The sequence below is a fragment of the Sturnus vulgaris genome, chromosome 7 (assembly GCF_052056855.1).
Source record: "Sturnus vulgaris isolate bStuVul1 chromosome 7, bStuVul1.hap1, whole genome shotgun sequence".
Classification (NCBI taxonomy): domain Eukaryota; kingdom Metazoa; phylum Chordata; class Aves; order Passeriformes; family Sturnidae; genus Sturnus; species Sturnus vulgaris.
The window spans coordinates 37,777,236-37,803,219 of record NC_142249.1 but is presented as its reverse complement, the minus strand read 5'-3'; the positions used below and the strand labels follow the sequence as shown (position 1 = coordinate 37,803,219).

General features: G+C 40.2%; 1 protein-coding gene across 1 annotated transcript in view; it reads right to left on the bottom strand.

The window, feature by feature from the left end:
- The window catches only part of KYNU (kynureninase), a 57,992-nt gene that overhangs the window by 16,461 nt on the left and 15,547 nt on the right, over positions 1–25,984 (bottom strand). The window contains exons 4-10 of the mRNA XM_014870799.2: positions 24,582–24,664; positions 18,882–18,943; positions 17,502–17,573; positions 15,944–16,018; positions 14,481–14,627; positions 8,123–8,221; positions 7,297–7,370 (exon numbers count right to left, since the gene is read on the bottom strand). Coding sequence (XP_014726285.2) covers positions 7,297–7,370; positions 8,123–8,221; positions 14,481–14,627; positions 15,944–16,018; positions 17,502–17,573; positions 18,882–18,943; positions 24,582–24,664 — 612 coding nt within the window. The remainder of the gene's footprint in view (positions 1–7,296; positions 7,371–8,122; positions 8,222–14,480; positions 14,628–15,943; positions 16,019–17,501; positions 17,574–18,881; positions 18,944–24,581; positions 24,665–25,984) is intronic.

Sequence of the window (25,984 nt, the reverse complement as noted above, 5' to 3'; positions counted from 1 at the left end):
ATGGCTTACAGCGAGTGGGCAAGAATAGACAATATATGTCATGAAGGCCTCCAGGAAGCTCCTGATTCAAAGACATGTGGAGATGGGTAAGAAATAAAAGACAGCAGGCTGTGGATGTCTTTCTCTGGACTTTAAGATAAAATAGATTTGATTAAGGGAGACAAAAGAAAAAGAAAAATATGAAGGTTTCTGACCTGGTGAGACCTTATCTTGGTTGAGCATTGGAAAGAAGTTTTAACCAGGAGAAAGAGGGAGTATGAGGACTAGAAACTCCTTGAAAAGGTGGAAACAAAAGTGGTAAATCAAGCAAAAAAACCAAAAAAAATCTGACCAAAAAACCACTTTCATAATCCCCCTGTGCACAAACCCAGAATGTCAACTTTGCAAAACGCAACAAGACAGAATTATTTCCTTAACCTGAGCAATGACCTTCTAATGCCCTTTGAAAATGGTTTGAATCAGGCTCTGGCTGAGACGTGAATCACAACACAAGCTCTGTGTGTGACCCCAGAGCTGCAGATAAAGCCAGAGAGGTGCTCAGCCAGGTCAGGACACGAATAGTTCTGGGAAACATCCTGGGCACAAAACCCCGTCTGAACCCATAGCTGACAATGACAGGAGCAGACTCCAGGGGACATAAGGGGGGAGAAAACTGGTGACTATTAATGGTACAAAAGCATAAAGGCTCTTGCTGGTGCTTTCAGCTTACAGCAATTTCAAGCTATACCATGAGCTCAAAGCACATTCTATAAGGAGAAATTAGACACAATTCCCCACTGTGGTCTAATGAACCAATACAAAAGCCTGAGCAAATCTGATTTTTAAAGGGCACGTGCAGACTATAGGTTTAACTAAGAATCTTAGGAGGAAAGCTTCATAGAAAGTTCCAAAAATTCTGAAGTAGAAAAAGTGAAAAATGATAGAAAACTGAAAGTGAGTCAACATCTAATAGGAAATCCCAGATGCAAAATTGCATTAGTTCCAGCACATTTCTGCACAGAGGTAAGCGAGCTCGTAGTGGAAATGGCAGAATATTTACTAGAGGTTTTTTTGTTAAAAATAAACTCTTTCCTCCCTAATATAGGGAGCTTCTGTGATGTGGCTACAGAAACACACAGGTGAATGGATAAGAATAAGATAGGAAATAACGCTTCTTTTTGTGACTTATTAAAAAAGCAGGCAAAGAAGGTTTTCTTTCCATTTTCTTAGAGGTGTGTAACACCAGTACAAGTGTTGCATTTCTGTAAGTTCAGTGGAAAGGAAGCTTGCTCCTTTGTCTTATTGGGAAAAATCAAGGCACAGCAAAGTGCTTTCAGAACTACCTGCATGGCAGTGGAGAACTGAGGCACAGGGAGCAGGCAGATAACAACACACAGCCTTTGAAGTGCCAGGGAAAATCACAGCAACCATCCAGACTCCAAGGAGAGCCCCAGGATCCCTTCCTTGCTAGTTAACAGGATGCAAGAGTCGCCCCCAGGCTACATTCACCTTTCCATCAGGCTAAGCCAGTTGGTTCCTTTCATGTGTTGGAGCAGTTGAGTTTTACACCATCCGATGAGAAAGGCGAGGCTGCAGACAGGAAGGCAAATGTGGAAGGAAATGAGCCACCTCCCTCTCATTCCCGAGGCTGGGAGTAGGACAGGACCATGGCACAGCACACCAAGGGATGTCCCGTCAGTGGTCCAGGAGGAGAAATGCATGGGAGTGCACTCAGGGAATGAGAGCAGCACATTTCTTCCACACTCACACCAATTATCCCATAGGTGGTGCAGAGTTCACACACAGCACTTTTAGAATCACCTTAAAATCCAACCAGGGCAGAGATGACAAAAGAAAGGGGAAGACCTTCAGGAAGGAAAGAACAAGGATATTTATCATGAGAAAAGAGGTGAGATTGCTTGAAGATACAGCTTAATCACAAGGAAGGATTTGAAGGAAGAGAGAGAGAGAGAAAATGCTTGACAGTGAACAAGGAGACAATCATGGGAGCCACATAAAGGAAGCCAAAGAAATAAGAATGGGAATAGATGATGTGAGTGCACATTAACCTCTCTCGTTTTTTCTCCTAGAGACTCACTCCAAAGTTAAAAAATGCTCTTGGATATTTGCCATGCAGTTGGTGAATCCGAGAACACACCCCTGCAGGCCTATCATGGGTCTAGATTGGCCTAATAAATCACTTGTCCCAAGACAATGCAATTAAGCCTAATTAGCCGATAGCTTTATTCCTAAACAGTCTCTTCCCAAGGGAGGTTTTAACTTTTGGTTTCTAAATTAGCTCAAGGAGCTAAATTGCTCTCATCTCCTTGGCAAAGCAACAGTTCATTTCTACCTTAGCACAGGATGCTTCATGCACTCAGGGGACACGTGTTCACTGCAGGAGTAGTTTATTTACATTAGCCCACAGTCTGAGTCCAGTAGGACCAGTGAGAACCCTTCTGGAACAGCAGCATGCTCACTGCCATCTGTCTCCTCTGACTTTCCCACCTGGCTGCATCCAGCACAGTTTCCCAACCAGTCTCTACATTACTTCTCCAGATCTTCTCCTTGACCAGGACAAGGAGCTCTGTTCTGATAAAGCTTTCAGCAGTGCTGAGATACTCAGAGGGGATGAATTCAAGGGGTCAGTGAGAAATGGACCATCTTAGCCTATTATATGAGTAAAGTCTGCGTAGAAGACTCAGTCTGAGTGAAGAAATTCTTCCCTGTAAGGATGGAGAGGCCCTGCACAGGGTGCCCAGAGAAGCTGTGGATGCTCCATGCCTGGCAGTGTCCAAGGCCAGGTTGGATGGGGCTTGGAGCAACCTGGGATAGTGGAAGATGTCCCTACCCTTGGCAGGGGGTGGAATGAGGTGGTCTTTAAGGTCCCTTCCAACCAAAATCATTCTATAATCCCATGATTCCTAGAAGCATGCTAAACAAGATCAGTGCTAGTTCTTTCTAGTACAGTAGATATAAAAACAACCTTCCTAATCTTTTATGACTGTCCTTTGCTTCCAAGTCACGTTTCTCCAAAGTTACATTATTTTCAGCAGTTTTACAGAAGATTCAGCTCTTTATTTTGGGGATTATGTGACTCTAATTCAAAGAAAATACTAATGCAATACCTCCTCATAAATCAAGAAAATGAGCAAAGAAGAACTCGGCAGGAGCTACCAGTCCTAGAAGGTGTAGAGTAACCTCCTGCAAAACAGTTAGTGGAGAGAGAAGGTTTGCACTGGAGCAGGATCCAGAGCACCTGGGAAAAATGGGAAGGGAAAGTATAAGGAGCTGGAGTAGCACATTTCTGTTTATCTGACACCAGGGTTAGAGTCCACATACCAAAAAAGGTCTCTATAAAGAAGTAGCAGGAAGCTATTTGTGCTCTGGCATTTTCACTGGCATCAAAATACCAAAAGGGGAAGTGGTCTGAGAAAAGAGCTGATATCTCACCTCTGTCTGTGAAGAAATTGGCTGAAGATGCCTTTTGTTCCTCAAAGCTAATATGAAATCGTTACTTTTTTGCTTCTTGCTCTTTTAAACTTTTTTTTTTTATCCTATGGTAAAAGCCAAGACATTCTTTGGACATCAGATGCTTCCTGCACATGCAGCATTTTTTCACGGAAACTTTTCACTTTTAAACACTACCTGCTGCTAGTGTGGGCTAAAGTCTTGATAATTCCCTTCTTTATAAACACTGCACAGCTTTCATTTAATCCTCTGCCAGGGTTTATCTATTATTTTCCTGACTGCTTTACATACATTTATTTCCCTTTCATCTGTTTAAATTGTGCCTTACTTTTACTTAGTGTACTGTCTCGGGGCTCTACAAATTTGTCTCCTCCTGTCCCTTTGACCACCTGGCAGCAGAGCTGAGCCTACTGCCCATGTATACCTGCAAACACTCTGATGGGGACACCTGACTCAAGCATCTTCTCCCCCAGGTGCTCACAAATATTCACATTTCATTACAGCTAAACTGCTTGGTAATTCAAGTTATCCTTTTTATAAATGGAGAACTAGGGAGGGAGAAAAAAAATTCAAAAATCAAAATGGGAATTTTTCTGGAGCCCAAACAGCTAGACAAGCAAAATTTCAGTATCAGTAGATCACTTCAGTGCTCCCTGAAGTCTGAAGTGTGTTGGAAACCTCCACTCTGCAACACTTACATGGAAACCTGGTGGCACAGGCTCAGCCTGCATTGACCCAATGGTTTCAGAAGTATTTCATAGCTCGGCTCTCTCTAGGTCCTTTTTTTTTTTTAATTTTTTTTTTTCTTTGAAACCTTCGCATAAAGAAATGACTCTCACACAATTAGCCAGGAATATATTGCATTGTGATATATAGAGCAGGTATTAAAAAAGCTATTTGGGTATTAAGAGAGACTTCAAAGGAGGTGAGATCATGGGAGAACGGGGATAGATCAGCCCCGTATATGTCAGATTGATTGAGTTTTACTGCTCTGAGGAGAAAGATGGGGACTAGCAAAGGACTACCCCACGTGCTTGGGTAGAGATGTTAATTGGACTGGCTACAACATGTCACTTTTAGACCCATGGCCCCTGCAGTGAATTAGAGAGCTATCCCAAGCTAAGCCAAGGTGTTTGCAGGACTTCAGGATGGTGTTTGCAATGACAAAACAACAGCAGGACACAGGAGACTCTATCACCCCCAGCTTCCCCCTGCCCTCAGGCATAAATCCTTTCTCAAAATACTGAATTATCAACTTTATAACTCTTGTGGGAATCTTACACTTCCATGAAGAAGAGTGTGACTGGTTTGCCTTTTGTCTGCTGGGACATGCCCAGGTATTACTGATTTACATCAGGTTTGGGTTGGGGAGGTTTGCAGTGAGGCAGCCCCAAAACAGAAAACAGCTCTGGCATGGCCTCATATAGTGATGGTAAGGCTATTAAATACTTTAAATACTTTAAACAACTCTTTCTCAAGTTGTATTTTAAAAGAAAACAGCAAATAAATGTTTTGTTGTTGGAGGGAGCAGCTGGAGAAGAACCCAGTTTCTTAAGCTGGGCATAAGACAAATCATACTCACAAAATTAAGAGAACTTAAACCAAAATACCTGAATTCCTTTGCCAATGTGCAGTAGCTAGGTTTAGGGGGTTTCAAAATGAAATTTTGGACCAATCTGTTTTATTTTCAATTAATTCCTTTTGCCCCAGCCTCAGATATTAAAAGTCAAATGTTCTTCCTCTCTGAATTACAGTCAGAACATACATTTTCCCATTAAGACAAATTAGATTATTTCCACGTAAAAATAACTACCTAGTCGATAACTTGCAGGAAATATGAAGGATGAGCCAAATTAGGAAAATTTATAAAGGCGGGTAAAAAGTGACTCACCTAAAACTGGCCGTGAGTTAGAACAGTATTTCAGGCAGCTCAAACGACAAAAGGGTGTCAGCTGGATTGGAATTTAATTCCCTGCTTATGTGTGGGCTGAGGTGCAAAGAAACAAGAGGCTGGTGCCTCTGCTCTTGACTGAAGTTGTGCGGCCACTGGGTGTCATCCTTGATTCAGATGACAGCCAGAGCCTCTGCAGCTACAGAGCAAAGCCTGCAACTTCCCGAGCAGTTAAATTCCACTCTATTTGATTGTACAACACACAGCAAATTGCTCTGCATTTAAATCAGCTATACAATTGAATACTTTGACATAGACAAATTCTCCTTTGTCTCAGTGCCTTATTTGGAGACCTGAAATGGCTGGTTGATGCAGGAAAGAAAGTAAAGTAGTGCAGCCAGGGCATAGGAACAACAATTTGATGAGTTATTATCAAATCTCGGGAATTATTAAATAACTATGATTAAATAATGCAGAGGGTCGATGCAGGAAGTTTGGAATTATATCCTTAATTTTTCCCCAGGCTGGAAAGGCCTATTCCATATAGGTAATTTCATTTAAGATATTCAGTATCCAGATTCAGTACACAAATTAATGGCTATGTATAAAAGAGCTGGTTCAGGAAAAACTAATCTAATCTTCTACCTACAACACCAAGCTAGTACCCTCAGAAAAGTTCCAAAATGTCATCAAGGGAGAAAAAAGACTCAAAGTCCTTGATATTATAGTCATTCTAGCTATAGCAATTCTGTAATTTTTCACATTTTTTTCACTGTTCAGCATTTTCCCAGTTCCCCACAACCAGGATGTATAGGAACCACACAACCAGGTGTGGCCATGGGAGCAATGCCTGCACCTGGCAACAGGGGAGCAAGAAAAAACCTTTCCAGAAGAAACATCCAGATATCCAGTATGTTTTGCCTGTGTTCGCATATAAGGTTGGAATCAGCTCACAACAGGTCATATGTCATCCTAATGAGTTTCCTGTTATGGGTGACTGAGAAGAACTTATCAGTGTTATTTTGTTATCTCCTGGGAGTCTAGACAGCCTGAAACCAGCACACAGTGCAGCAAAGCTGCTTATTATAATATTATTTGTCTCCAAAACCTCATTTAGTTTGCGTTCTTCAAGCTAAAATAAAAGGAAGTGCCAGCAATTTCTCCAAGCATTACAGCCAGAAATGTTTACATTTGTCAGTGCATTAAAAGTATTTATCCCACTGTCCTTAATATACATCGATATAGCCATAAAATGGCTTAAACAGGTATTTTTTGTTAATGCAGCTAACCTCAGCTGATAGCTGAGCTTTCCATGGATTATACAGCCTTTCAAAACAGATCTCCATGTAATACTTCCTAGCTTTACCAGTGGATACAATTTTAATGAAAACATGCCACTACTAAAGAGCTATTAGGCACAGAGTTGAAACTGTCTTTGATTTTGCTCACCAACCGAAGACTTCAATGATTATTTAAAATCCATTTTTAAAGGACGACGTTAAATATTCTCTTTATATTATAGCCATGATTTAGGATGCTTGTTTTTAATATTATCAACACTCTCTTTTATGGTTCTATTTAGTTAAGAACTGATAGACTTAAAGGAGGAAATGCATTTTAGATGTGAGCATGTGCATTAGCAATTTCAAAGTTTACTAAAGTTAGTGCAAAACAACCCATCTGAAGTAACAAAGTCAGATAACCAAATTGTCTAAATGTTTACTACTCTTTTCATTGAAGCAATAAATCAGTAACAATATTAGCCCAGTGAGTTTTTCCTGAAACAGGAATTTTCTTCTGCTTCTGTAAATATATATGTAGATGCACATGCCCATATTCTATGGCAAGGAATCCACAGAATTTCACTTTCAGATCTCAATTCAAAGGGAAGATTCTTTCTCATTTAAACTTCACAGCATCTTTTATTCGGAATTTATTGTTAGAAAAATACTTACGTTGGTTTAATACTCTTGGAATGCTTTTCATGAATGTAGGCACCAGCAAGGCCGCCTGCTCCAGAATTTAAATACTGCAAAGAATAAATCAACATGTACATTCATGCTCATTATCTGTAAAGTATCACTTCCCTCACCCTGATCCATAAAACAAACCTTTTAACATTTCTAGTAGTTTCTAGATGGAGATCTTAGCATTTGTCACAAAGTGCTGATGGAGGTAAAAGCAGATGCATTTTTTTCAGATTAGTTTTAAAAGCATCTCTCTTGGCTTACATACGATATTTGAAGTCTAACAGGCCAGAAAATTGAAGTACATCTGAAACAGTTCCATATATATTTGCTATATATGTATATTATATATAGCAGAGATATCAAACAATTCATCTATGTCTGTTGAGTCCTAATCTCACTAGGAGTCAAAGGAACTAAAGATACCTTGCTCTGTGATCTGAAATTAATAAAGTTTAGACAAGAATATTATCTTATTTAGGGACCACTTCATAAAATATTATAGTTGTGAGACCTTCTTGGTGTGAGAAGTAAGAGAAGAGCCCCTGGTCCCATGGCCACAGGGCAGATGTTTAACCACCACCAGTATCCATCTGTAACTGACCTTGTAGGTCACTGCCACCATCACTTTTTGGAACCACTCATAACAAAGGCACCATTAAAGTCAGTGTCCATCTCTCTGTTGTGAATTTAAAGATTCAGCCAAGTCTTGCTCAACAGCTCAGGTGCAGCTCTTATTCACCTGATGTGTTTGCTGACCCATGAGATAAGTGACATTATGGAAAATGGTCTCAAAAAAATGAATCTGATTTACCTTGTAGGAGCACCAGCAGGCAAAATCCACTCCCCAGTCATGCAAATGAAGCTCTACATTCCCAACAGCATGAGCCAGGTCGAATCCGACAAGGCATCCCTGCAGGAAAGAGATGATTATTAGGTTACTTATTAAGATAATAATCACTGTAAAATTATCTTAAAAAGATCTCCTTCAGAGCTTAACTTGCTCTCAGTATGTGCAGGCTACCTAGAGACTTTTTACAGAAGCAGAGAGTGATAGGATAAGTGGGAATGGATTTAAAGGCAAAGAGGAGAGATTTAAGTTAGATGTTAGGAAGAAATATTTGTTCTGTGAGGGTGGTGAGACGCTGGAAAAAGTTACTCAGAGAAGCTGTGGCTGCCCCATTCCTGGAAAGGTCCAAGGCCATGTTGGGTGGGGCTTGGAGCAACCTGGAATAGTGGAAGGTGTCCCTGCCCATAGCAGGGGGGTGGAACAAGATGATCCTTAAGTTCCCTTTCAACCCAAACCCTTCTATGATTAATCTGTCAAGTCCCATTTGTTCTGAGTCATTACCAGAAACAAGTTTTCTACACCACAGATACATGTAGAAATCACCAATTGTTCTGCGATTTGTCCTCAAGGATGCTTGCATAGGATTTAGATTGCTGAGGTTTTGATTGTTCAGTGAAGTGGAATCACTTGAAACGAGTATTGAGAACAAATGCATAAATACAAACACTTGTATGGCACAACAAACCCCAGGCAGAGACAGTAACAGTCATAATGATGCAGTTAGCCATGAACAATTACAATCCAATATATATTCATGCTCAAGGTGTCTTTGGCATTTAAACGAGGAGGACCTTGCTCTTTGGGAATCCAAATGTATGAGACAGCAGCTTATGCAATGCCTTGATCTTCAAGAACTCCTATAATTGTCTTTAAAAAGAAAGATTCTGTAATTTCTCTGTGAAAAGTCTTGTATTTGCCATAACCATTATTTGCACAGGACACTGAGAAAAAGGAGGGACTGGGACCCAACATCTAAGGATGAGAGACTCCTAGATCTAAAAGTAAAGAGTTTTACTCACGAAATAACCACTGGATGGCAGCATTTTTAAACTAAAAAGTTATTCAAAGCTTTGCTATTTATTTAAGAGCAGAGAAATAAAACTGCTTTTTGTGCCTGGACTACAAATTAAATGCTATTTTACATTTTGCTTTTAAAACACAAACAGCTTGCTTGCAAGCAGCAGGGTAAGAATAAGAGTGAGAGCACAGGCTTCAGAAAAATCAACGTCCAATAATAAAACAAAGGGGTTTTTTTAAGAATCTCCTGCTGTTTCTTGCATGGAGGGAGTCTTAGCTAAATTATTTAAGCAGTACTTTGGTATATTTAATCTTCTGTATAAACTAGATAACAATTTGTACGGAGTAGCATTTTAAGAAGATGTGACATGTTAATTCTAATGGAGACATTTGTGAAGTTATCAGCTGGAAAAGTTGCTCCTAAACGATGGGAAGAAAACTCACTGCCATAGCATTTGCATGGTCTAAGTGTAGGAACTAGAGTCTCAATAAATAGCCATGGTGGTTTGATTTCACAGGGACACACAGAACTGAGTTAAGACAAATAACTGAAATGGTGAAGCTAATGCAGAGAGGCTAGGGCACACAGAATTCCCATGGGAAAGCTCTCATTCAGGGATAAAACGGCTTTGGATCACAGAAATAAGCTACAGCACACTAAAAACAATTGCCAGTGAATGAGTAGGTTCTTGTAGGGTTTTAAGGCATTAACTTAAAAACTTCAGTTGACTGGATTTAAACCTTAACAGGTACATGCATCCCACACAAACTTTTGGAAGCAATTCTATGACAGATTCACTGGAAAGCAGGAATATGATGAGTCTTGCAGAATGTGTGTGTCTGGCTGTGCATTAACAAAACTGAAACAATTTTTTTTTAAAGTTGCTCATAAAAAAGCATGTAAGAAATTTAATTCTATAAATCATGTACCAAAACCAGTTGTCCTTTCCCTGTCAGTATGTTGCATACTGCATTAAAAAAATATGTTCAGCCACACAATACCAAATTATGAAAATACAGTAGATGGGAGGTAAGAGGAGACCCTTGGGACAGTGGGAGGTTGGACACCTTCACAATAATGAGGCTCCATAAGCACATCCACACAATGTTTGACACGGACAAAGTTTTTGGGCACTGACAGTGGCTTCAATAGATCAGCTTAAACCCACACTAGGCTCAGAGCCCACAGAAAGGAAAGTCATTGACATAACACCCACGGGTCATCCTCCTGAACTCCTTTAGCTGCTCCCCACCACTTTGAAATTGGTCGGTGTCAATTCCACTGGGGACTGTTTGACAGGATTGAGGCACAGCCTGGAAATTCGGGTTCGGTGCTGGCAGGGCTCCTGCATCGTCTCAGAAACGCCCACTCGCACCAGTTTGCTCGAGTCGTCATCTGCAAGATGGGTTGTGCTGGTTTGCTTTCCCAGGGAGGTGTCTGGCACTTGAGTCACACAAACAGCAAATGTTTAGCCACACAGATTGCATGGAAGAAGTAAAACAAACTGAAGCAGCTCTCCCTGCACAAGCCACGCAGAACCAGGACTGCATGGGAACGGCTGGTGGGAAACAGAGCTCTCCATCTGCTCCGGGAAGAGGACAGGACATGTGCTCTCCCCTGCATCTTCCGTTTTATTCCAACATCTAAAAGTCATTTCTGCAAAGTGTCTGGGTAGCTGCTGATAACCAGCAGGTAACAACTCAGCATGGACAATGACATTTGGAAAGAGGGAGAGAAATGACAGCTTCACGCCAGCAAAGCTGGGACATTTAGAAAGAGAGACAGGAAAAGAAATGAAGATGAAGGATCTTAAAGCTCTTCCTACTGGGACTCAAGAGATTAAAATATTTTACATAATGCTACAGAGTCAGTGGAAAGTACAATGTAACTTATGAAATGAAAATTGTGTTTGAAAGGTAGAGTCTCCTAAAAGTCAGCCATTTCTTCACTTGTAGAAGAATAAAACAACTCAGTCTTCTCCATCCTCTAGAGCAAAAGCTTGAAAAGTATGATACAAGGAAAACTGTTACATCCTCCTCAGCCTGCTGATGAGTCTCTTGCACAATATGTAGTAATTTCGATTTATCTGAGAGACCTTAGATGGAAAAATAGCCTGAGGTAATTTTTCAAGCTTAATTTAGTTCATTTAATATTTAATGACTTAATGAAGCTGTCTATGTGCAGAGCTTTCACTCTGGGAGGAATCTTAATGTACGCAGAGAACTTAGGAAATTGGCTTAAAAAATGTAAAAGGAAATCAGTAACTTAATTCATAAATGATTGACCTCAAGAATCCTAGGACATTTTCCAGACCTCCAGAGCTCACAGCTCAAATCTCTAGCCAACCCCTGATACGGCACAACACTGTGGGACTTTATTTCAATTGTACATTAAAAGAATTATTAAGACTATCTGTGTATGACTTTTCTCTCTGACATACTGGCTGACAAGTGATTTTTTTTTCCCTCTCTTCTTCTCAAATGACATTTTCACCTTGTATTTTCCCCTTCTGACTCGTTTGCTTGTCAGCTCTCCCCAAACTATTTTCTGCTCAAGAGTGCAGGGTCACTCACTACCCTTCATCCCTAGGAAGGAAAACCTTGCATTTTTGCTACCAACATGACTTTTCAGTCTTATCTGCTTTTAAAAGGACTTTCAGCCTGTCTGTGGCAATACGTTGACTAGAAGACAATGCTGGATTCATCTGGTCCAGGAGCTCTTGAAGGAGATTTGGTCTGTAAGTCCAATTAAACCCATAGAAACATTTTGTTTTCCTCTAATCCAACGGCAGCTCCCAACCCCAGCTCTTGCCTGGGAAAAGAGGAGAGGAGCCAATTCTTTTGAAAACCCCACACTTCAGGCATTTTGATAACCAGAAGCCCCGAGTCCAAGATAAGCAGCAGGGAGCAGAAACGCTTCTTACCAACAGAAACTCTCATGAATCAACGATTTTGTGGCTGTTCAAGTAAATATTTGTCATACGCAGATGTTGAAGTGTGGTGTAACAGTTTGTTACATAGAGGGGTTGTATAAACATATAAACATCACTTAACCCTGGGGCAGAATCTGTAAGGACATTGAGCTGAGTGTATCTGACAGGAGGGAAATAAAAACACGGCTGGCTCATGCTTTTCAAGCCTTAAGGGTACTCAAACAGTTCTTCAGGTTGAATTAATTTTGCTTTTTCAGTATACTAATGACATTTTAGCCCATGAATCTACTTGGATCTCAATCCTGCACACTCGAAACACAAAGATACTAGAAATTCAATTTGGTGGTTTTTTTCTCTCTCTCTCTCTCTCTCGAAAAATCTGTGGAAGAAGGGATTCATGTCTACATTATGTCATTTCTAACAGGCATTCAGATGGAAGCAGGCCTTTGATATCTACCTGTTCTTGCTGGAATGCTGAATTGCTGTCACATATTGCTCTCTTCTTTAGGAACATGATACAGTCTCTAGGTAAAGTGTGTGGTGTTTTTGTGTGCATCCCTGTGGAAGCCCATACCTCTGAGTTAACATTATTATTATTTGCACTGCTTTGCAGAAATTTCAATCTTTCTCCACTAAATCCTGGTTATTTCCTCAGATTTTATAGATATCAAATCCATTTCCACTCTATGTAATAAGCTGTGAGTGACTATTCTCTCCCAGAACACCACTTTGGGGCAGTTTAGAGCTATCAGTGAAACTGCATCTCCTCCACATATCCAAGTCTGCAGCCCACAGTCCAGAGAGCATCCTTGGAGAGGTGGTAAAGCGATAGGTTTTTCCCAGGTTGTTCATCTTTATGGAAAGGAAGAAAGATTTCTCTCTCTCAGACACCCTTCAGACACATCACAGAGCAGCTTTCTGGGAAGCAGCACTGAAGACCTGTAGGTGTTGGCAGCTGAAGGAAAGCTCTGCTGCCACCAGGAGAGAGTAGAGCAGTGGGTGGCATCATCCTGCTAATAACCTGTCTTCCCTTCCTAACATTCCAGCACCATGGAATTGTGATTTTTTGTGGTCAGCAAAATCCTGGCAGACACTCCAGGAAACCAAACTCCAAAAGCAGTGTTGCTTTTGGAGCTTCTACACAAACCCACTTCCCCTGCAGCTGACTCCCCACATTTCTTTTCGCCCTGCTTTTCTAAATCCTTGTCAGAAGTTGGTTTTGTTTTGTACTGTTTCTAACACTGGGTTTTAACACCAGGTGCTGCTCTGTGAGAACATTCCCTTTTTATATCCCACGGGCCCTGCACCAGCTCTCACACCTGCTCTGCTCCCCCAGGGGGGCTTTACCATCACTTGCCATCAGCATAACTTACACCCTGACGTCCAGAAAAAATTCCACTGCCAAACCGACTGCTACAGAGATGTATAGTGTGCTGTGAGGTAGGAACCTCTCCAGGGAACTAAACCACTAAATATAAAGAGTTAGCTGGTTTGCCAAAAATCCAATAATACTAAATAAGTTTACCCTTCAGTGGTTTAATCTTGTATGAGATAAGGTGCATCCAGTAAAAGGCTGCCACCATGGAAAGTCTGGTGACCTCCTGTTGATAAGACAACTTAATTAAAAACTATTTTCTCCTGGATTCCTAAGGCAATTGAGATGGTTAAAGAGTCATGTCCACAGAACACACTGCCTGCAAGCTCTGAAGGCTGAGTCATCACTAAAGCACACTCATCTTGTGATGCTGATGTGCTCCACATTGTGCCTGTCTCTGGAAAACTCATCAGTGGAGTCTGAGCAGTGCTGGCTCTGTGGGGAGCTCACCTCCCTGCTCAAGGGGGGCAAAATCTGCCATAGCACAGCTACAGGAAAGGAGGAAAATCATGAAAGTCTGTCGAAAAAGCTCAGAAATCTTACACAAACTAACTTTCAAAGACAGATTAGAGCTGGGATTGCCTCCTCCTCCTCCTTCTTCACTGAGGCTCTTGGTATTCTACCCTTCGAGAAAAGCCATGTCAAAGTTAATAGTCATGAATTACCTTTTCCAAATAGTTTAACATTCATCTGCCTGAAAGATTGCTCCCACAGGGCTATTTCTTCATGCAGCACACAGTCCCAAAGGATCTGGTCACAGAATGCTTTTACATTTTACCAGAGACCTACAAATTCCCGTGTTTTGTTTCAAAAACAAAAACAAAAAACCAAACAAACAACAACCAAAAAAAAAAAAAAAAACAAAAAAAAAAAAACCCAAAACAAAACAAAACAAAAAAAAAACCAAAACAAACCCAGAACAACTGACATTAAAATATTTCACAGAGAAAACGGATCTAAAATTGGTATGAAAAGGACACATCTAGAGCAGTCCTACCTTTTTTTGGCCAGCCTTTGTTATTCTAGGGATGTCAAACAACTGTCCAGTGTAGTACTGCACCCCACTGAACAGAATGACAGCAATAGAGTCCCCTTCCTCCTCAATTACAGCCAGGATATCTTCAGTCCTCAAGGTCTCCTCCCCCTAAAACAAAGTTTAAGCACACATTTTATACCAACTCTGGCAGTAATGACATTGCCATTCCTTATTTCACAATGTATATTTTACCGTGAGCCAGGTTGCTTGCATAAGGAGATCAAAAGCAAACCCTTATCTTGGAAATAATATACAAAGATAGTGCTATAAAGTAACCTATGAGCAAATAACCTCAAAAAAATAATCTTTAGCAAATTAATCTTGGAGGAGCCTGTTATCAAAAGTCTATTCACTTCAAACCCTAACATGCTTCATACTCTTTAATATTTTTGACAGTTTTAATTCACAGAATTCAAAAATTCAAAAATTCCTGGTGCAGACAGACTATCTAATGATTTTTAAGTGACATCTGAAATTTGTGACACCCACAAGATTTGAAAGTTGTCTATCACTTTCACTCTGTACTTTTCTGATAAACTTGGCATCCCACAGGAAGCTATTATAAACCTGCCATATTCATATTTCAAAAACAATGTCTCACATCATCAAAAGTACAAAAATCCCCAAACCTGTGGTCATTAAATATAGAAGAATTTCAGCCACAAGAAAAAAAAAAGTCAACCTCATTTTTGATTCTTTACAGGAAAATTACTGCCCCATCCTCCTCCTGTCTTCCTAGCAAGGGATCTTGTAAAACATACCACCACCTAGGGATCAATTAGGCAGTGAAAACCTAGAATTAAATTAGACTTGTTACTGAAAAAAGCTTGGGCAAGATGGTTGAATTGCAAGGGACTGTTATTATCTCAACAATCTCTGCAAATCTATCAAGCGTTCAGGAGTGGGCTCTTTACTCACAAGATGACTCAGATTTCAGAAGCAAAAGGTCACCCTTGGTTTATAGTTAGGTGACAAAGTTCTTAATGCTGCAGAAGTGAAGCGAGGCAGCCTTTCAAATTAATCTGAATTGCATATTACCCAGAGCAGACCTTTCCCTCAGCCCGTGCTGATGCAGACACAGTGGTGCTCGTGTTATGGCAATCTCTTACCTCAGGACATTCAAAGGACATTGGGCATTCTCAATGAGTTACTATATTTTGCAGGTGACTCAAGATGCTGCCAGTTCTTTTGGAAGCAGGAAAAATAGGGGAAATAGCTTTTTTGTTTTTGTTCTTCCAGGAAAACTAACTATTGCATCAGCAATTATAAAATGGGGTTTAATGTCAAAAATATACGCTGAAACACATCTGTTTATGATTCATTAATTTTATCTATATTTTAATAAGCACAGATTGCAACTTTTACACTAGAATATTTGAGAATATATGCCTGCAGCAAACAGAAGTGACAGATTCCTCACCAACCTGCCGTGGCTGCAGCAGGACCATGCTTTTCTCCACATCCAGCCCATGCAGTCGGAGCTGGGACTCCACAGCATACTGGAAGAGAATTCCATGCAGACAACATTAACACAAATACCTGATAAACAACTACAAGGGAAAAAAGGACAAATACATCAGAACTCGAGAAAGGTATTCACATGCCTTGCCTTTCACTAAGAGTAATGCTTGAAAGCATAATCCAGCTCCACTGAGAAATTCACAGATTTCGTTTGGGCTGAAAAAGATCTGAATTTAATTTTGAGAGAGACTGCAAGGACAAAGTCAAAGCCTGAATCCCACAGGATAATCCATGGAGCAGAATGAGGGTGAAGATGGGGCCCTGAGCAGCCTGATCCAGTGGGTGGCATCCCTGCCCATGGCAGGGGGGTTGGAACAGGATGATCTTGAAGTCATTTCCAACCTAAACCATTCCATGGTTCTGTGATGTGTTGTGATGGATGCACTTCACCAGAGGCCAGAAAGCCAAGCCTGCAGGGGTAACAGCCAAGGAGGACTGAGCATCCTTTCTCCAGGAGCCCTGGGTACCCACCTGCCCTGCTGCCAATACAAACGAGGTTTGGCCAGCACACACATCCTGCCCTGTGACATTCTCACCTCTTCTATTTGCTGCACAGCTGGAGGGAAATAAGAGCTTTAAACTCTCAAGCTATTTAAAAAATCCTATCTGCCCATTTTATTGATAAATAATAGTCCTGGAGATCAAATAAAAATCATCAAATAACAGTATAAAAGAGTTTAAAATTTCACGACAGGAACTGAAGTGGTGGCAGTTGCAGAGATTATTAGTGAAGTGCCATAGAAATTTAAGAGGATGGAGTGTAAATGTACAAGTGCACGTGGAACAAATGTGGGATTAATATGAACATTACTTAGAATAAAAGCAATTTGAGGTGTACACATCTGTGCCAGCATCTTCATTACAAATAAACCTGTTAGTAGCTTGAGTCACTTTTATTGCACCTTAGAGATCTAATTTGTTATCAATTTCCAGGAGTTTGTGGTGTTGATGATAAAGTAGTGGTGGCCCACAAACCCAAAGATTAATTTGCTCGAAGCTCTCATGCACGGGCTATTGTCTCTTATTTTATAGCACACAAATTATGTTTGAACTAGTAATCTAAAGTGCTAAGAACAAACATTTCCATCTCTGTCTGGGGATATATAAGTGTTAATGTTGTGAGTTTGTATTGATTTGGTTTCATAAAGTAAAACAGCAACAAGAATTAATAAAACATTTACAACTTTAGTTGATTTAGGCCAGTAGTTTGCTCAATGTCTTTAAAAAGACTAATAAATCAATGCACCCATTCAATCTTTTCCTCATGCAACACTTCTTACTTGAATAAAAGGAATAAAGCTACAATCTGTAAAATATGCTAAGCTCAAAAAATTCTGACATATTCTTTTATTGTAAAGTTACTTGGACAAGATGAGCTAATAAATATTCAAATCATACTACTGATATTCTTTGGAAAAATATGATTAATAATACAAATATGGTGAAATATTAATTTCTTACATGGTCAGATGGAAAGGCTCTTGCTTCTAGAAGAATTTTATAACGTCTTGAAGTAGGCTTAAAGAAAGATAGCTGTTAAGGAAAAAAAAAAAGAGAAAAATATTAAAATTTATCTAAGCCGAGATGAGAAAGATGCTCCCAGCATATAACTTAATAAAGACTTGCTTTACTTTCATGCAGACTACAGAGAATCCCCCAGAAATTACAAATATTTCTTTGTCCATATAACATTTATCAAAGTATGAAAGTGTTATAATACTGTATTTCACATATCCATAACAAAGGCCACCAAAACCCAGCCGTGAATACTTGAACTTACAGGAATCAATGGCAAAGCTTTGACTGCAGCCAGGGAAGCTGGGATTTCACCCAGCTCCATCCAGCAATCAAAAGCAGCAGCTGGAGAGTAGCAGGCAGTGAAAAAGAATTAAGATTTACATCCCTGCCCTAAAACTTCAGTTATGGAATCATCCCTTCCCCCGAAACAAGGCTGGCCAAAGACCTGATCTCAGCACCTACAGCTGGGTGGTCTTTTCTTCTCAGCTCCTCAGTGCCAGGAGGACTACGAAGACTTCCAGTTAGTTTGGGTGACACAACCCTCTGCACGGTCTGTGTACTCGAAAATTCACACCTAATTCAGGGCAGAGTAGCCACTGAATTGGCTTGTACCAAGCACCACCCTGCCCTGCTCCGGGTTCGTTAATTTAAAAAGGTCAGAGGAGCACGTCCAATAATCTGGATAAACCTTGTTGTGAGAACCACACAAAACAAAGATTCACATCTAAGATCACTCAGTTGAACCAAATCTTAAGAAATACTGAAGAACCAGAGACAGGCTTTATGCAGCCACAGGGACACCTGAGCATAAATAAAACACATTTATGGTCGCTATGCCAAGCAAATCAAAATGCTTTAGCACATTTCAGGCACATATTAAATAGCATAATTCTAAGTGTCATCTCTTGTAGGCAGCTGCATTTTAAGCTTGACTGATATTACAGCTCTGTCTTGCTCACGGTTGAGTTCCTGTTTCCTTATCTTTGAAATTTGGTGTGGAATTGAAATTGGAGAAGTTACTTGTAGATGTTTCTTAAATAATGCTATTTCCTCTGGCAAATGACATACAACACATGTGAGAACAGCTCAAACTTCCCAGTGTCCTTGAAAATATTTCTCTGTCCAGTTTTCCTGCTTAGTATTGAGTCAGGCCGGATCTTGCACATACATTATTCAAGATATCACTCCCAAGGCTTAAAAACTTAATCTGTCACCCAGTGCTGTCTCTGTGAGGTCCTCAGAAAACACTCTGCTTACACACACACAAAGAAGGGAGAAAAATACTTGTCAACACAAGATCAAATATACATCATAAAGACATACCATCAGAAGGTGCAAGTTAACAGTCAGCCCATTCATTAAGGCTACTTCTTGCCTTTTGGCCCCTGAAATAATAAAAAGATAAAAAGTTTGAAAAATGGTTGGAGTTTTTCTTTAAAATTTCAGAGTAAGATAGAATAGTGGTGAGAAAGCAAAAGCATGAATTCAGTCAATGTCTCTCCAAAGTCTGGAAAGGAAACAAACGTTTGAGGTGTCATCAGAGAGAAATAAAAAGATTTCTTGTCTGACTCTCTACACTGCACTTGCAGGAAAATATTTATTTTTTTTTCAGGTCAGACACAGAAAAAAAAAAACAAAAATCCAACAAAATCTTCCCATTTCCCAGCAAACCACCAGTGGATTTATTATCTTGAATACCTCAGACAAGTGAGGTCACAAAGACTGTATGTAAAGCAAGACTTAAAGACTTATTTTTGTCAGAAGTTCATATGTAACCCAAGTGAGAAAACATATTGAGATAATCATCTGTTGTAAGTGGTTACTGTAATGTCAAGATAAATCTCATCCCTAATTAAAAAATTAAATAAGCAAAATTGACCTATTGGATATAACAGACCATTATTAATGTAGCAGCTTCACAGGGAGCCATACCCACAATGCTCCAAGGATAATAACAGATGCCTTTGGACTACAGCTAATCACAGGCAGAGCTAATTAGTAACAACTAATTGTTGCAAACAAGTATTTAATAACAAATTCTCCTGCATTTGTCAAGCCCTGGTGAAAGGTATTAGGCAGGACAGAGAATTGTGTATTGGGCAGGGTGGCACCAAGATTTGGAGAAAATCAATTCCTGTTTCCTTCTGGTATGTTTGGTGTCTGGTGTTGAAAAGCAGAAATTCATCCTTGACTCAAATCAATATCTTGAGAGTCTGGTTCAGATGGGAGAATTGCTCATGCACCTTGTCCTGATCCTCACTCAGCCACAGATTCACCAAACATGGAGAGAGGTTGCAGAGATGGAGGGAGGAAGAGAAGTGTAAGCAGGCAGGGAGGGCAACAGCCACTTTTGGAGTTGATAAAGAGGAAGGAAAATATGATTGGGGGTTATAAAAGGGTAAAGGGAACCACAAGAAAAGGAAAGCTGAATCCTGAATTTCTCCTGTCCTTGCCTTGGGGGACACCTGACACACTGCCACCATATCCTAAACAATTTAAATTCATGGAGTGAGTGTTTCCTCAGTGCAGGAAAAAATATATAACCATGGGTTCAACCCAATACAGGCAAATATAGCAAAATAACATGAAAATCTATAATTAAAATGAATCCATACATTCCTCCCAAGCAGTCCTCAGCTTCTACCAGCACAGGAAAAGCTGAGCACCATTCTCATTGAGGTGTTCAAGGGCATTCCCAGGTGTTGCTGAAATCTCCAGGTTCTGGACAGAAGAATTTGGAAAATATGTCAGTGACTGGGAATGATCAGTCCAGGGGATGAGACACAACAAAGAGGAGAGATGTCATGAACAAGCTCCCTCCTCATTCAGATACCAGGAACATCATCAAGTTTGTGGAAAGAAATATATGAAAAACTAGTTCTTCATAGGGAAAAATAAGCTTTTTCCTTCACTTAAACTCCTCTCCTTTGCTTTCTTTTCTTCCCTGTGATAGCATTGGATCTGCAGGCTCCATGCTGCTGGAAGAGGTCACCTTGGGGTTGTTCTATTGCAGATCCAGGAGACAGCTAGAGAGAGTGATTGCAGCTAGAAACAGTATTATTTGCAGTCTTAATATTTCTATGGAATTCTTGAAGCTGAAAAAAGGGACAGGATCAAGAAATGGTATTGTTCTTATTTGTCCCTCTGTTCCCTTTGTGAAATCTGTGGCTTTCACAGCAAATTCTGCACGAGTAAACCTCTGCCTGCTGTACTGATGCCATATAAAACAAATGGTTAATCTGTAGATCACTTTTAGCTGCATGCTAGCATCCCAAATTAAATATGACACTACATTTGTCATGTAAGTCTTGGTCTTCTGTAAATTATATATTTATTAAAAGCCTTCCATTATTGAATTTCATGCCCACAAAACAAACCTCATCCATGTCATTGGAAAACTGTTATCCTTTATAACCTGCACCGCATTTCGGAAAACAACCTTTCCATGATCCAATTAACCTATTACAATATTCAAAGACCCAGCACACGGGAGACAAAATTATGTTTGCCTTCCTTATTTCCTAACTTTATACCATATCTCCAGGACAGGCTAAAACCTGTATGTTCTGCATGATAAATCTCCTCTTTAATAAAAGGAAGCAGCGTTTGCAAAGTACAACTTCAGAGACAATTATGATTGCGTTAGGCAGACACTGCCATCCTTCTCCTCTCTGACTGCTGGGGAAGTCTGATTCTCGCTGGAGTAAGTAAAAAGCATTTTGTGAAATGATTGGAAATAAGGCTAAGGGCCCCAATTCTGAAAATATTTTGGTTATTTCAAATAATCCTTATCACTCAAAGTCACTCCAAATCTGCTCAGCGTTCAGTCTTCCCTCAACAGAGACCTGCCCGAGCACATCGTACAGCAGCAGCCACACAGTTAATCTTGTTCCATCAGAAGGTGATCCTGCCAAGGTTGTAATGTTTTAATAAAGTCTGGTAGGAGAAGCAGAGATTGCCTTCACTGCATTCTGCCACTTGGTCTGAGTGTAGAAAAAAAGCTTTGGCCTCCACTGACCTTGACTCTTCATTTCACAAGGTATTTACTACTGTAACTTTCATTGAACAAGAAAATGTGACTGTGTTTAATAAGCAAGGTGTTCGTGCTCTATAAACCATTAAGCAGACAGAGGTGTTTTACAGTCTTTGGTCCATTCCTGAATAAATCTCACCAAAGAGTTTTACTTGCTACTGCTGCTTAGGGTGAGAAATGACAATTCTTCCTCCTCCTCCATAACACGTTCAATACTGAATAAAAAACACAGTAAAATTCTGTTATTGTTTTTACATTAAAGTCAATACAAAAGTAAGTTCAGAATTCATTCAGCTACGTACTCATACATAATCAATATTATTTTTTGCTGGAAAATGGTACTTAAGCATAAATTGAGAGGGTTGGAACTTTAAGATCCCTTCCAACACAAACCATTTCATGAATCTGTGGAATATCACATTGAAAAGAGCTTTTTAACATAGCTTTTTTCCCCTCCATTTATCCTTTTAGCCTCTTCACTATTGCCTACAGTTTAAAAAATGGAATTTACAATGACACATCCATTATTTGGGAAATACTAATTCATCTGCATTCTAAAAATCACTCATCTGTGTTCTGAAAAAAGCCATGACGGTATTTTCTAAATAAAATCCTGCACATAAATTTGAGGGCCAGATGTGAGCCAATACCACATTTTACAATTTAATCAAACAAAACCCCAAAAATTCTGGAGAACAGAATCCAAACCATGCCTTCTATCTTTGAGGGAAACAACAGGAAACACTTCCCAGGAAATAATTCTAAAAACAAAAAATTGGGTTAGTGTTAGGGTGACTTCAGTCATAATTTTTATTGAAAATTTTAGAATATTTGTTTACCATGATGAAAATCATAAAAAGTTCATTGTGGTTAAGCCATGGTGATGTAAAAGCACTGGTGCCACATGGAGCTTGGTAAATAAAAGTAAGGGGATGGATGAGCAATTAGATGAAATTTAAGTGAAGCTCTCATTTCCATCTCCTTACACCTACAATGCATCTTGCAGTTAAATTAATATTAAAATAGAAACTTAGTTGGCAGCCTCTACATGACAGATGGTTAAGGGTAAAGGGGTCCCAGCCTCATTCTCTGCTTTTTGCAGTGACTCTTAACCTACAGCTGGGGCCAGAGGGACCCTGGCAGTGGCAGTGGCAGGAGGTCAGGGCTCAGCCTGCCACAGGGCTCCACATTCTGCAAACAAAGCAGAGGCAAACAGTCACAGAAGGTGATGCACAGAAAGATGATAACTCAGAAGCTTCCAGCTGTCCTTTGGGGAATCTTGGCTCTCTCTCTCCTGGTTACGTGAAGAACATCAGTGGTCTTACCTTGGTTACTAAGTCGGGTGCCTGGGAATATGATGTGAGAAATTCTTGTCTGCATGCTTAGTTAAATTCATGATTTTCAATTGAAAATTCCAAGGCACCTTTCCCCACGTGTCCAGAGCTTCCTAGTTGTACCCTACCAGAACAAGAATATCCACTGGCCAAGGCAGATAGGTCATACTGGAGAAACCCCTAAATCACCTGTGTTCAGCATTTCAACACCCTCCACCCCTTTCCATTTCCACATTTTTATGTCCTGTGATGCTTAATGGATGAGGGTGCTGAGCTTGCCCTTGAATGTAATGAAAGCAAGGGAAGTAACTTCTTAACCTCCTGAGCAACACCAGGTACAACAAGAGATTCTTACAAAATCAGAACCCCCAAATCTGCATTTTGGGATTTTTATTTCATTCTGCAGATGGGATTTTTCTACATAGCCCAATGATCCCCAGTGTAACCACACTTTTATTTATATTCTCAGTGTTTCCATCACAGATAGACCAACTACAACAATAATTTATTGCATTTGTTCTGCTCCAATAATAACACCCACTATTTTAGCTATTTGGAAAGTTCATAAAGAATTCAGAGAGGGATTTTATTTATAAGTTTATTTATAAACTTGTCATGAAACATTTTTTAATGTCTCTGCTCCCAATTGTTCCAACCCCATTTGCTTTTCTTGAAGGAGAAAGACCATAATTTTCTCATTGAACACTTGTCTGCAGTTGGAGGAGAAATTACGATACAATATCTAAAATACAGTAGGTCAACATAAGGGTAATATTTTTCCTTAGTGATGGCACAAACCAATGCCAGATAACTCAGTTCTGACAGTCGCTACTGAGAGTTGCCTTCAGCACCTACATTGAAATATGGGCCAGATCTCCCCAAAATCCACTAACCTAGCCTTGACAACAGCTGGGAGGGCTGGGGAGAAAAAGACCCTGCCAAGATAATGTCTCTTCCCCCTTCAGAGACAACTCTGAAGGAAATCCCAGTGAAAGATTATTTCAGCATCTACACGGAGTAAGAAGTGATAGAGGAAATTTGCATTCACACTCAGCCGACTGCTTTCATGGCAAATTCACCAGGAGGAGTCTCCAGGGCTCCTCAGCCTCTGGAATAACCAGAAGCACTTCCTGCCGAAGTCCTGCAGCAAGGGGGACAGCAGGGTAATGGAAACTCATCAATAGCAGGTCCTGCCTCAATTATCTGCTCCATTGGCATAAGCAACTCTCAAATATGAGTCTGGATTCAGTGGCAGGGAAAAGAGGAAAAGCAGAAAATGTCTAGATAGAAATAACTTGTCAAAGGGGAAAGTTCATAATTTTACTTCTGGAAGAGTGACTGAGATTCTGTAATATCAAGTGCCCTTTAAAAGAGCTTCATGTGTTAGTTCAAGTAGTTTATGATGCTCCAAGAACCCCTCTGCTGCAGTTAGTTTCATGATATGCACATGGTCATTCATTATCACATATATTCACCCCCTAAATCACTCGCAGCCTTAAAATAAAATGTCAGTCCACATACAAGAAAATCTAATTTCAAACATAAGAATAAAAGGAGCTAAATTCTGCCTACAGAGTTTCAGGGTTTTGAGTCTTAAAATAAACCAAATTTGTTTTTATTCCTGGAGAAAGGTTTTCCCCTGCATGTCACACGTACCAGCCAGCCCAGCCATCAGGTCCAGGATGCATTCATCTGCCAAAGCCCATGGGCGCTTGCCATTGAAATGGCCATGGACACCTCTGAAAAGGAAGGGGAAAATGATGAAAGTGTGTGGCATTCTATTTGGATCAGTCCTAAGAAACGTATCTGATTTGGAGGCTCCACATTTGGAGGATGAGACTTGCCTAAACTGAGCACAACACTTTTCTCATACCATTAAACCTCAGAGCAAAGGCAATTTATTAGTTTATGACAAGATTTCAGTTGCTTGAAAATTATTTATTTTGGCCCACAAAATTCCTCTGTAAATTCCTCAGAATTAAAGATGATAGGTTTTTCACAAGCCCCCTGGAAGTGGCTGCGTGGGTTCTGGAAGACTGAAAGCTGGGACAAGGTATCCCAGTGTGGCACCTGCTAACCCAGGCTGGCATCTCTGCACAGACAGCAGAGACCACCCCACAGACTTCCCCAACCTGCATTTCTGGCTGGGCATTAGATGGTGCAGAGGATGATAGACTTAAATACTGCCTTGCTCCCAGACAAGAATATTTCTTGTCAGAAACAATTTCCATCCTCCTGCATCTCCTGTCTGAGCTCACCCTCCTGCATAAACCACAGGGTACTTCATGCAGGGGCAGGTGATTCCCTGCATCAACAGGGCTGCTTGCTAATTTTTATTGCTTCTCTTCTCCCTGAAAAATTGTTCTAGATCTCAGTGTGCACAAAGCTTTTTGGGTTCGCAAAGACTATTTTAAAACTTTATATTGCAAACTGCTCCTGGCTGCAGGGGATCATATGGTCACCTTAAACCCCAGTGTGCTGCTACTCTGAAGTGGCAGATATATAAATTCACTTCTGGATTGAGTCCTTTGAACTAAATTTTCCTTCAATTATGATAGAGAAGAAAACTTCTAAGGTAGCTACCATGCATATATAAATAAAAGTTGCCTAGTTTCTTAAACATGCAGGGTGTAGAGTACAGATTTAAATGCAAATGGAGGCAGATTGAGAAAAGTAATAATGGTGCTAATCCCGGGAAACATTGCTCTGGGCTCCCATCTCACACTGGATGATTTTCATATTTGCTGAGCACCACAGGGTACTTATGGAGTTGGAAACACCAGGCTGCATGAGGCTGAGTATAAAGCTGTTTCAAAATAAGGACAAAGCCAGTAGGAATCCGGGGAGAGCAAAAGACTCCCTAAAAGCTTTGATGTGAGAAAAAAGGGGGGGAAAAAAAGTAATAAACCTTTTAAAGAAGAACTGGCCCACAAAGTTCACTCAAAATCACAGGAGGACAGCTGGCAGATTAAGACATGAGAGTGGAGGGTACATGAGACACCACCCCATCCTCAAGGCTATTTAAAAGATTGGTTTTCCCTATCCACCTCATACTTTCC